Source organism: Triticum aestivum, chromosome 2B, assembly GCF_018294505.1.
Source record: "Triticum aestivum cultivar Chinese Spring chromosome 2B, IWGSC CS RefSeq v2.1, whole genome shotgun sequence".
Lineage (NCBI taxonomy): Eukaryota > Viridiplantae > Streptophyta > Magnoliopsida > Poales > Poaceae > Triticum > Triticum aestivum.
The window spans coordinates 763252600-763266109 of NC_057798.1; the positions used below are offsets into that span (position 1 = coordinate 763252600).

Genomic DNA, 13510 nt, shown 5'->3' on the forward strand with positions numbered 1-13510 from the left:
GAACCAAACAACAGTGGCATACTATCGTTGCTATTTATTTTTGCACATTAGGTGGATCTGTATGGTTGCCAATTTTATCTTTGTTGCTGCCATCCACAACCTTGAGCTATCCATTTTGATACTATGTATTCACGTGTTATTTAACTTTTTAATAAAATTCATAGCATAGCTTAAGGCAGCAGCAACGCGCGGGATATTATATAGTGTGGTGTACTACACTGGGGTTTAGCTACTATTTCTCCTTATCCATCTATTGTTGGTTTGTGGTCTTGACATGCATTTTTTCCTGAAATTGACTATATTTATATGTATTAATAAAAATAATCTTTGTTGACCACACTAAAATAAAAGTAGTGGGCATCTCCAACGCTGGCCCTCAAACCCCGCAACCGTCTGGACCGTGTGGTTCAGATGTGTTTTGTCATCAAACGCGGTCCTGCATCACATCTGGCGTTCAGGGGTTCAGATGTGTTTTGTCATCAACACCTTAAGAACCTGAGCGAAAGTGTGTGTGGGTGGGGGGGGGAGGTGTCTGCACCACGCTCACATCTGGCAACTGCGACACACCAAAAGCCCTGCTCCCTCGCTCGCGTGATTTCCCGCCCAACGCTACCTGCCCGCACTCATGCCGCTGTAGAACGGCTGCTCCGCATTGACGCCAACCCAGAGTGGACGCGATCTCTCACTGTCGACATTGATGCGAGTTCACCGACATAAAAGCCGGCTGGGTGGTCTGAAGGAAATATGCCCTAGAGGCAATAATAAAGTTATTATTTATTTCCTTATTTCATGATAAATGTTTATTATTCATGCTAGAATTGTATTAACCGGAAACATGATACATGTGTGAATACATAGACAAACATATAGTCACTAGTATGCCTCTACTTGACTAGCTCATTAATAAAAGATGGTTATGTTTCCTAACCATAGAGATGTGTTGTCATTTGATTAACAGGATCACATCATTAGGAGAATGATGTGATTGACATGACCCATTCTGTTAGCCTAGCACTTGATCGTTTAGTATGTTGCTATTGCTTTCTTCATGACTTATACATGTTCCTGTAACTATGAGATTATGCAACTCCCGTTTACCGGAGGAACACTTTGGGTGCTACCAAACGTCACAACGTAACTGGGTGATTATAAAGGAGTACTACAGGTGTCTCCAAAGGTACATGTTGGGTTGGCGTATTTCGAGATTAGGTTTTGTCACTTCGATTGTCGGAGAGGTATCTCTGGGCCCTCTCGGTAATGCACATAACTATAAGCCTTGCAAGCATTGCAACTAATGAGTTAGTTGTGAGATGATGTATTACGTAACGAGTAAAGAGACTTGCCGGTAACGAGATTGAACTAGGTATTGGATACCGACGATCGAATCTCGGGCAAGTAACATACCGATGACAAAGGGAACAAAGTATGTTGTTATGCAGTTTGACCGATAAAGATCTTCGTAGAATATGTAGGAGCCAATATGGGCATCCAGGTTCCGCTATTGGTTATTGACCAAGAATAGTTCTAGGTCATGTCTACATAGTTCTCGAACCCGTAGGGTCCGCACGCTTAAGGTTTCGATGACAGTTATATTATGAGTTTATGAGTTTTGATGTACCGAAGGAGTTCGGAGTCCCGGATGAGATTGGGGACATGACGAGGAGTCTCGAAATGGTCGAGACGTAAAGATCGATATATTGGACGACTATATTCAGAGTTCGGAAAGGTTCCGAGTGATTCGGGTATTTTTCGGAGTACCGGAGAGTTACGGGAATTCGCCGGGGAGTATATGGGCCTTATTGGGCCATACGGGAATAGAGGAGAGAGGCCAAAAGGAAGGAGGCCTGCGCCCCCCTCTGGTCCGAATTGGACAAGGGGCGCAACCCCCCTTTCCTTCTTCCTCTCCCCCTCTTTCCCCTTCTCCTACTCCAACAAGGGAGGTGGAATCCTACTAGGACTAGGGAGTCCTAGTAGGACTCCACACTTGGCGCGCCCCCTCCTAGGGCCGGCCTCCTCCCCCCTTGCTCCTTTATATACGGGGGCAGGGGGGCACCCCATGACACACAAGTTGATCTATGGATCGTTCCTTAGCCGTGTGCGGTGCCCCCCTCCACCATATTCCACCTCGGTCATATCGTCGCGGAGTTTAGGCGAAGCCCTGCGCCGGTAGAGCATCATCATCGTCACCACGCCGTCGTGCTGACGGAACTCATTCCCGACACTTTGCTGGATCGGAGTCCGGGGATCATCATCGAGCTGAACGTGTGCTGAACTCGGAGGTGCCGTACATTCGGTACTTGGATCGGTCGGATCGTGAAGACGTACGACTACATCAACCGCGTTGTCATAACGCTTCCGCTTACGGTCTACGAGGGTACGTGGACAACACTCTCCCCTCTCGTTGCTATGCCATCACCATGATCTTGCGTGTGCGTAGGATTTTTTTTTTGAAATTACTACGTTCCCCAATAGTGGTATCAGAGCCTAGGTTTTATGCGTTGATGTTATATGCACGAGTAGAACACAAGTGAGTTGTGGGTGATACAAGTCATACTACTTACCAGCATGTCATACTTTGGTTCAGCGGTATTGTTGGATGAAGCGGCCCGGACCGACATTACGCGCACGCTTACACGAGACTGGTTTTACCGCCGTGCTTTGCACACAGGTGACTAGCGAGGTGTCTGTTTCTCCAACTTTAGTTGAACCGAGTGTGGCTACGCCCGGTCCTTGCGAAGGTTAAAACAGCACCAACTTGACGAACTATCGTTGTGGTTTTGATGCGTAGGTAAGAACGGTTCTTGCTCAGCCCATAGCAGCCACGTAAAATTTGCAACAACAAAGTAGAGGACGTCTAACTTGTTTTTGCAGGGCATGTTGTGATGTGATATGGTCAAGACGTGATGAGATATAAGTTGTTGTATGAGATGATCATGTTTTGTTGAAGTTATCGACAACTGGCAGAAGCCATATGGTTGTCTCTTTGTTGCATAAGATGCAAGTGCCAAATAATTGCTTTACTTTATCGCTATGCGATAGCAATAGTTGCAAGAGCAATAGTTGGCGAGACGACCATGTGACGACACATTGATATAGATCAAGATGATGAAGATCATGGTGTCATGCCGGTAACGATAGAGATCATGACAGTACTTTGGAGATGGAGATCAAAAGGCGCAAGATGATCATGGCCATATCATGTCACATATTTTGATTGCATATGATGTTTATCTGTTATACATCTTATTCTGTTTTGTTTGACGACAGCATTTTAAGATGATCTCTCACTAATTATCAAGAAGTGTTCTCCCTGAGTATGTACCGTTGTGAAAGTTCTTCGTGCTGAGACACCACGTGATGATCGGGTGTGATAGGCTCTACGTTCAAATACAACGGGTGTAAAACAGTTGCACACGCGGAATACTCAGGTTAAACTTGACGAGCCTAGCATATACAGATATGGCCTTGGAACACAGAGACCGAAAGGTCAAACGTGAATCATATAGTAGATATGATCAACATAGTGATGTTCACCATTGAAAACTACTCTATCTCACGTGATGATCGGACATGGTTTAGTTGATTTGGATCACGTGATCACTTAGATGACTAGAGAGATGTCTGTCTAAGTGGGAGTTTTTAAGTAATATGATTAATTGAACTTTAATTTATCATGAACTTAGTCCTGGTAGTATTTTGCAAATTATGTTGTAAATCAATAACTTGCGTTGTTGCTTTCATATGTTTGTTTTTATATGTTCCTAGAGAAAATTGTGTTGAAAGATGTTAGTAGCAATGATGCGGATTGGATCCGTGATCTGAGGTTTATCCTCATTGTTGCACAGAAGAATTATGTCCTTAATGCACCGCTAGGTGACAGACCTATAGCAGGAGCAGATGCAGACGTTATGAACGTATGACTACTTGATAGTTTTGTGCACCATGCTTTATGGCTTAGAATCGGGACTTCAAAAATGTTTTGAACATCATGGACCATATGAGATGTTCCAGGAATTGAAGTTAATATTTCAAGCAAATACCCGAGTTGAGAGATATGAAGTCTCCAACAAGTTCTATAGCTAAAAGATGGAGGAGAATCGCTCAACTAGTGAGCATGTGCTCAGATTGTCTGGGTACTACAATCGCTTGAATCAAGTGGGAGTTAATCTACCAGATAAGATAGTGATTGACAGAATTCTCTAGTCACCATCACTGAGTTACTAGAACTTCGTGATGAACTATAGTATGCAAGGGATGACAAAAAGATTCCCGAGCTCTTCGTGACATTAAAATCGACGAAGGTAGAAATCAAGAAAGAGCATCAAGTGTTGATGATTGACAAGACCACTAGTTTCAAGAAAAGAGCAAAGGGAAAGAAAGGGAAACTTCAAGAAGAATGGCAAACAAGTTGTCACTCCCGTGAAGAAGCCCAAAGCTGGACCAAAGCCTGAAACTAATTGCTTACACTGCAAAGGAAATGGTCACTGGAAGCGGAAATGCCCTGAATATTTGGTGGATAAGAAGGATGGCAAAGTGAACAAGGGTATATTTAATATACAGGTTATTGATGTGTGCCTTACTAGTGTTTATAGTAGCCCCTGAGTATTTGATACTTGTTCGCTTGCTAAGATTAGTAACTCGAAACAGGAGTTACAGAATAAACAGAGACTAGTTGAAGGGGAAGTGATGACGAGTGTTGGAAGTAGTTCCAAGATTGATATGATCATCATCGCACACTCCCTATACTTTCGGGATTAGTGTTAAACCTAAATAAATGTTATTTGGCGTTTGCGTTGAGCATGAATATGATTTGATCATGTTTATTGCAATACGGTTATTCATTTAAAGTCAGAGAATAATTGTTGTTCTGTTTACATGAATAAAACCTTCGATGGTCATACACCCAATGAAAATAGTTTGTTGGATCTCGATCGTAGTGATACACATATACATAATATTGATATGCCAAAAGATGCAAAGTTGATAATGATAGTGCAACTTATTTGTGGCACTGCCGTTTGTGTCATATCGGTGTAAAGCGCATGAAGAAACTCCATAAAGATGGATTATCGGAATCACTTGGTTATGAATCATTTGATGCTTGCGAACCGTGCCTTTTTGGCAAGATGACTAAAACTCCGTTCTCCGGAACAATGGAACGAGATACTGACTTATTGGAAAGAATACATATCGATGTATGCAATCCAATGAGTGTTGATGCTCGTGGCAAGTATCGTTATTTTCTGACCTTCACAAAATGATTTGAGCAGATATGGGTATATCTACTTGATGAAACATAAATCTGAAATAATTGAAAGTTTCAAAGGATTTCAGAGTGAAGTGGAAAAATCATCATAACAAGAAAATAAAGTTTCTGCGATCTGATCGCAGAGACGAATATTTGAGTTACGAGTTTGGTCTTCAATTAAAACAATGTGGAATAGTTTCACAGCTCACGCCACCTAGAACACCACAATGTTATGGTGTGTCCGAACGTCGTGACCGCACTTTATTGGATATGGTGCGATCTATGATGTCTCTTACTGATTTACCATTATCGTTTTGGGGTTATGCATTAGAGACAGCTGCATTCACGTTAAAAGGGCACCATCTAAATCCGTTGAGATGATATCGTATGAACTATGGTTTAGAAGTAAACCTAAGTTGTCATTTCTTAAAGTTTGGAGTTGCGATGCTTATATGAAAAAGGTTTCCAACCTGATAAGCTCGAACCCAAATCGGAGAAGTGCGTCTTCATAGAATACCCAAAGGAAACTATTGGGTACTCCTTCTATCACAAATCCAAAGGCAAAACATTCGTTGCTAAGAATGGATCCTTTCTAGAGAAGGAGTTTCTCTCGAAAGAAGTGAGTGGGAGGAAAGTAGAACTTGATGAGGTAACTGTACCTGCTCCCTCATTTGAAAGTAGTTCATCACAGAAATCTGTTCCTGTGACTACTACACCAATTAGTGAGGAAGTTAATGATGATGATCATGAAACTTCAGATTAAGTTACTACAGAACCTCGTAGGTCTTACAAAGTAAGATCCGCACCAGAGTGGTACGGTAATACTGTTCTGGAAGTTATGTTACTAGACCATGATGAACCTACGAACTATGAAGAAGCGATGGTGAGCCCAGATTCCGCAAAATGGCTTGAGGCCATGAGATCTGAGATAAGATCCATGTATGAAAACAAAGTATGGACTTTAATTGACTTGCCCAATGATCGGCGAGACATTGAGATTAAATGGATCTTCAAGAGGAAGATGGACGCTGATAGTGTTACTATCTACAAAGCTAGAATTGTCGCAAAAGGTTTTCGACAAGTTCAAGGTGTTGACCACAATGAGAGTTTTTCACTCGTATCTATGCTTAAGTCTATCTGAATCATGTTAGCAATTGCCGCATTTTATGAAATCTGGCAAATGGATAAACAAAACTGCATTCCTTAATGGTTTTCTTAAAGAAGAGTTGTATATGATGCAACCAGAAGGTTTTGTCAATCCTAAAGGTGCTAACAAATTGTGCAAGCTCCAGCGATCCATTTATGGACTGGTGCAAGCATCTCGGAGTTGGAATATATGCTTTGATGAGTTGATCAAAGCATATGGTTTTATACAGACTTTTGAAGAAGCCTGTATTTATAAGAAAGTGAGTGGGAGCTCTGTAGGATTTTTAATATTATATGTGGATGACATATTGTTAATTGGAAATGATATGGAAATTGTGGATAACATGAAAGGATACTTGAATAAGAGTTTTTCAAAGCAAGACCTCGGTGAAGCTGCTTACACATTGAGCATCAAGATCTATATAGATAGATCAAGACGCTTGATAAGATTTTTCAATTAGTACATACCTTGATAAATTTTTGAAATAGTTCAAAAAGGAACAGTCAAAGAAGGAGTTCTTTCCTGTGTTACAAGGTGTGAAGTTGAGTAAGACTCAAGACCCGACCATTGCAGAAAATAGAAAGAGAATGAAAAGTCATTCCATATGCCTCAGTCATAGGTTCTATAAAGTATGCTATGCTGTGAACTAGACCTATTGTATACCTTGCTCTGTGTTTGGCAAAGGAATACAATTTTGATCTAATAAGTAGATCACTGGACATGGGTCAAGAATATCCTTAGTGAGGACTAAGGAGATGTTTCTCGATTATGGAGGTGATAAAAGAGCCCGTCGTAAAAGTTACAACGATGCAAGCTTTTACACCAATCCAGATGACTCTAAGTCTCAATCTGGATACATATTGAAAGTGGGAGCCATTAGCTAGAGTAGCTCCGTGCAGAGCATTATGGACATAGAATATTTGCGAAATACATACGACTCTGAATATGACAGACCCGTTGACTAAGCTTCTCTCACGAGCAAAACATGATCATATCTTAGTACTCTTTTTGGTGTTAATCACATAACGATGTGAACTAGATTATTGACTCTAGTAAAACCCTTTGGGTGTTGATCACATGACGATGTGAACTATGGGTATTAATCACATACAGATGTGAGTATTGGTGTTAAATCACATGCTGATGTGAACTAGATTATTGACTCTAGTGCAAGTGGGAGACTGAAGGAAATATGCCCTAGAGGCAATAATAAAGTTATTATTTATTTCCTTATTTCATGATAAATGTTTATTATTAATGCTAGAATTGTATTAACCGGAAACATGATACATGTGTGAATACATAGACAAACATATAGTCACTAGTATGCCTCTACTTGACTAGCTCATTAATCAAAGATGGTTATGTTTCCTAACCATAGACATGTGTTGTCATTTGATTAACGGGATCACATCATTAGGAGAATGATGTGATTGACATGACTCATTCCGTTAGCCTAGCACTTGATTGTTTAGTATGTTGCTATTGCTTTCTTCATGACTTATACATGTTCCTATAACTATGAGATTATGCAACTCCCGTTTACCGGAGGAACACTTTGGGTGCTACCAAACGTCACAACGTAACTGGGTGATTATAAAGGAGTACTACAGGTGTCTCCAAAGGTACATGTTGGGTTGGCGTATTTCGAGATTAGGTTTTGTCACTCCGATTGTCGGAGAGGTATCTCTGGGCCCTCTCGGTAATGCACATCATTATAAGCCTTGCAAGCATTGCAACTAATGAGTTAGTTGTGAGATGATGTATTACGTAACGAGTAAAGAGACTTGCCGGTAACGAGATTGAACTAGGTATTGGATACCGACGATCGAATCTCGGGCAAGTAACATACCGATGACAAAGGGAACAAAGTATGTTGTTATGCGGTTTGACCGATAAAGATCTTCATAGAATATGTAGGAGCCAATATGGGCATCCAGGTTCCGCCATTGGTTATTGACCAATAATAGTTCTAGGTCATGTCTACATAGTTCTCGAACCCGTAGGGTCCGCACGCTTAAGGTTTCGATGACAGTTTTATTATGAGTTTATGACTTTTGATGTATCGAAGGAGTTCGGAGTCCCGGATAAGATCAGGGACATGACGAGGAGTCTCGAAATGGTCGAGACGTAAAGATCGATATATTGGACGACTATATTCGGAGTTCGGAAAGGTTCCGAGTGATTCGGGTATTTTTCGGAGTACCGGAGAGTTACGGGAATTCGCCGGGGAGTATATGGGCCTTATTGGGCCATACGGGAATAGAGGAGAGAGGCCAAAAGGAAGGAGGCCTGCGCCCCCCCTCTGGTCCGAATTGGACAAGGGGCGCAGCCCCCCTTTCCTTCTTCATCTCCCCCTCTTTCCCCTTCTCCTACTCCAACAAGGAAGGTGGAATCCTAGTAGGACTCCACACTTGGCGCGCCCCCTCCTAGGGCCGGCCTCCTCCCCCCTTGCTCCTTTATATACGGGGGCAGGGGGGCACCCCATGACACACAAGTTGATCTACGGATCGTTCCTTAGCCGTGTGCGGTGCCCCCCTCCACCATATTCCACCTCGGTCATATCGTCGCGGAGTTTAGGCGAAGCCCTGCGCCGGTAGAGCATCATCATCGTCACCACGCCGTCGTGCTGACGGAACTCATCCCCGACACTTTGCTGGATCGGAGTCCGGGGATCGTCATCGAGCTGAACGTGTGCTGAACTCGGAGGTGCCATACGTTCGGTACTTGGATCGGTCGGATCGTGAAGACGTACGACTACATCAATCGCGTTGTCATAACGCTTCCGCTTACGGTCTACGAGGGTACGTGGACAACACTCTCCCCTCTCGTTGCTATGCCATCACCATGATCTTGCGTGTGCGTAGGATTTTTGTTTTTGAAATTACTACGTTCCCCAACATGGTCAACGAGCCCGCCGGATATGAGCCAGGCAACTCACTGCTCCACCTCCCTGGCCGCCCCAGGCCACTGCGGGCTGGCGCATCGAAGATCAAGTGGTCGTTTCAAGCCGACACGTGCTTCAGCAACTCGCGGCTCCAAGCCAGCTCGCGGAGGAGTGATGAGTTGCTCTAGGCTAGCACGCAAGGGAGCACGGCGGCATGGGCACTATGACTGCCATGGACGAGGCCTGTCGTACCGCTCCTCCCATGCCGGCTTCGCGAAGACCGACGAGGCGGCGGCCCGCACGCCCACGTTCACATCAACATCAAGGAAAAGTAGAATATGGAAGGCCGCCATCGCTTGAATCCCGTGAAGGCCACCGCCGCGGCATCACCAGTGTGCACATCCGGTGTCTTGCCCACTTCGTAGGCCACCGTCGTCCCCCGCCCCAAAAACCAACCCTAATTCGTGCTTCACGGAAGCAGAGGGCATCCTTCCCCTTCGGCTGAAGCATATCCCTCCAGTGCCACTCCGATGAGCGGCACAGCTGGACATGCGAAAGTGGAGGCTACTATTTTCCCTTTCCATTGAAGCGTATACCTTCGGGGCATAGGACATCCGATGAGCGGGCTGCCGGCATGGAGAAGATAATGGAGATCCGCCGTGGCTGGCCGTTTACTAGTTTAGCGTATCCATGTCCTGGAAATGAAGATTCACCGCCACCTAGACTAATTTTACCTTAGTCCGGTATTGTTTTTAGTTAAAATATGTTCGAAATGTAAATGTTCGCGTTCGATTTGTATGAATATCATTCAATTTAAATGAAGTTCGTCCAATTTGTTTAAACAATTATTGAAATGTATGTGAATAGCGTTTTTCATGAATATGTGGATAGCGTTGGATGGTCGACTCCCACATCCGGTTTCTCAGACTGGTCACCAGTCCACGGGCGGATACGATGTCCATTTTACGGGTAAGCGGTGGAGATGCCCTTAGTGTCCCTGGGTTATGGATCCATCAGGAAGGATTTCATGTTGAAAACTATATATTTTCCTCAAAGAAAATATGTCTATTCCACGCGTGCTGCAACTCTATGATCCCGAGTGGATAAATATGGATCGATCATTGCCTCGTCGTGCACGTTGCTTTCGCCTCATCTCTTTATCTTGCTACACGATATGCCTATGCCTCGCTGATAGTGCTAGCCCAAGTAGCCAGGTCCGTGAAACACACACCGAGAAAAAGTAGCTAGCCGCACATCACAGGCACCAACGGTCCAACGCACACGCATAACCTTGATTGCTTTCTTCTCCAAATTAAAATCACACTGGATTCATTGGTCATCTGTCAACCAACCAAAAGAGAAGAAAGAAGGCAAGAATCGTTGCCTAATTTGTCCTGTTTGCTTCAGAAAGACGCTACGACGAGAAGCTTGACTTGGTTATCCATTTCTTCTTCTTTTTTCTCTACAATATCCTATCATAATAAATTGTTCGTTACTTGCATTCAAAGAAAGCTAATCAATCCACGAGAAACTCGACCAAATAATTGATAAAATCTTGATCAGTTTCTCTCAAGTCCAACTAATGAAGAGTTTAAGACGTGTCATGTGTACAGTGCATATATCTATCTACTTATAGTGGAGCTTAATCAATCAAGCTAGCAGAGGAGGAGCAGAGGAGTGACGGTGACGAGCAAGAGCAGGAGGGCCGCATGCGTCGCCGTCTTCCCGGGCGACCTGATTGTGGTGGCCACCGCCGGGGCGGCTGAGGACGTGTCGGGCTCAGAGAGGGAGCTGAGGCTGAAGCGCGGGTTGGAGCCGTAGAGCGCCTGCACGCCGCGGACGTCGTCCAAGGTGAGGTCCGCCTTGCGGGTGCGCGGCTTCAGGCTCGGGTACATGACGGCGTCCGGCACGGACGAGTGCGCCAGCCCCAGCACGTGGCCGATCTCGTGCGTGGCCACCGACTCCAGGTCCACGGCGCCGGAGCCGGGGTCGTCGCCGCCGTGGCCGAGGACGGCCCACCGCTCGGCGGCATCGAGGTGGAGCTGGCCGCTGGGCGGGGAGAAGGCGTGGCCGAGCACGCCGAGCGGGCCGTCGAAGGGCTCGCCGTCGCCGTGGTCGCCCGCGAGGAAGCCCACGCGCACGTCCGCCGTGTTGTAGTCGCGCGTCTCGCGGAACCGCACCGGGATGACGCGCGCCCAGCGCGCGAACGCGTGGCGGAAGGCGGCGCGCACGGCCCCGCGCGGGAGATGTTCAGGGAGGGGCTGGTAGGGAGGGTCGGAGAGCACGGCGTAGGTGAGCAGGAAGTGGCCCGGGGCGCGCGCCCAGCGCGGCTGGCCGGCGAAGAAGGCGAAGCGGGCGGTGGTGTTCGCCTGGAGGTCCGGGACGCCGCAGCGCGGGGTGGCGAGGAGGTCGAGCGTGCGGGCGTCGAGGCGGCCCGTGACGGGGAGGCCGAGGGTGGATTGGTAGAGGCTCACCACGAGCCGCCCGTCGGCGTCGGCGGGCGTGGACGCGTAGCCGAAGCGCGCCAGGTAGCGCCTGAGGCCGTCGGTGACGTTGCCGTCGCGTGCCTGGAGCGTGTCCGCGAGCGAGGAGGGGGCGTTGGCGTCGCCGTGGAGAAGAAGGTGCCTGGAGCAGCAGGTGCAGCATGGTGGAAGCAGGAGGAGGGGGTGCAAGAAGAGGAGGAGGAAGGGGAGAGAAGAGTGGGAGGTGGACATGGGCGCGCGCGCGCATATGGCTCGTGTGCTTGGAAACAGGGGAGGTGCAAGAAGAAGAAAGAATGTCGAGGGGCTCGTGTACTTTAGCTCGGGCCACACTGACCGCAGTCCGCAGGACGAAGCTTTGTTGTCTCTGTCTTAATTTGGAGCTCAGCTCATGTGCTTCCGAAAAGGAGGGGAAGAAGAAAATGGGGCGTTTGTTGTTTGGAACTTGATCCCGTGTCGTGTCTTGCTCAGAGACACGGAGCATTCAGCTCCAATTCCTCGCCACCTGTGTAGTGGAGCACTATGTTCCTGCTCCCATCTTCATTTCTTTTCTTTTTCTTTCTGATGAAGCTGAGGGATGGACGGTCTCTTTGGAGTACGGACAGCTCTCTTATGCTGCTGCTGATTTTGTGGGGATTGTGTTGTGTTGTTTTGCTGGTGGCGCCACGAATAAACAAGTGCCCCACTTTATGTAGCACTACTATGTTCTTTTCAAGGTTGACTCGAAATCTTTAATTCCTCGAACACAATGCCACACCACTTTTATACACATCTAATAGCAAATTTAGCGGAATCGACGTATTCACCGTCTCCATATCGCAGAGTGCATGGAGCGCGCTTCATAATACTACAATGAAGGTTGTCGAGGCGATGTGCAAACTTAGAGACGCTATATTGTGTGTTTCCATATCTTTTCTCTTCTTTCCTATTTTTTTGTTGCATCAACTCAATAGTCACATGCAATTAGAAGGATTAAAACACTAATTTCAACTAATGTTACATTACAAAGTTCTTATATAGAAGGAGAAAAGTTTACTAGCAAAATTTTCATATAGGTTCGAATTTTATCCTTTTTAGCGACTGTAGCATGATTTTGAGCCCTATGACGTCCATGTGTGAATGCTCTGCACGGGCCACATGCATATGGGACGAGTCCACTTGCCCTCTAGGCACGGTGGCGTGCCAGTACGACGACCTTGTCTTCGTCCCATTCCTGTCTCATGCGGTCGTGAGGTCGGAGACGGCTTTCTCAACTCGGAAAGGCTCAATATGGTGCAAGTTGTTTCCTCGAATCTCATCATATTAGCATCGAATTGGCACACTCCACCGGCCACCGTGAAATCCTCCTATACTTCCTCGTAGTGGATCCATACTCGGGCACTCTGCTCTGCGGCCAGTGCCTGCCAAGCGACAGTCTGCTCAAAGATTTTCCTTGGGCGGATTGCCTACGCACAGGCGGCGTACCGCTCATCTCATGCCTCCTCGACAGTGAAGTCAGACACTAGACGTTGCATCAGAGAGACATCTCGGACGAGTTTGGGATCTTCACATAACTATGCTAGTTATCCCAAATCAGCGTGTGCATTTTGGGATCCCAACCCTTCCACTCAGTGAAGATGGTGAGTTCCCCTGTAGGGTCTCCATCATGTCATAGTGATCCCACTCATCCTCCTCAGCGATGCCGACAACCTCCTACGCCGCTTCCTCCTTGTTGAGCAGTCGTTCCTCCATATCCGAGAGTGAAACCT

At 46.1% G+C, this 13510-nt stretch overlaps 1 protein-coding gene across 1 annotated transcript; it reads right to left on the minus strand.

Moving 5' to 3' along the window:
- Positions 1 to 10555: 10555 nt before the first annotated feature.
- On the minus strand, positions 10556 to 12272 carry LOC123042552 (metalloendoproteinase 1-MMP-like). The gene has a single exon (XM_044464983.1). The coding sequence runs from the start codon at positions 11994 to 11996 to the stop codon at positions 10938 to 10940; it is 1059 nt and encodes a 352-aa protein (XP_044320918.1). The 5' UTR covers positions 11997 to 12272; the 3' UTR covers positions 10556 to 10937.
- Between the last annotated feature and the right edge of the window lie 1238 nt (positions 12273 to 13510).

Coding starts and splice junctions, on each gene's coding strand:
- LOC123042552 (XM_044464983.1), bottom strand. CDS start 11,996: ATGTCCACCTCCCACTCTTCTCTCCCCTTCCTCCTCCTCTTCTTGCAC.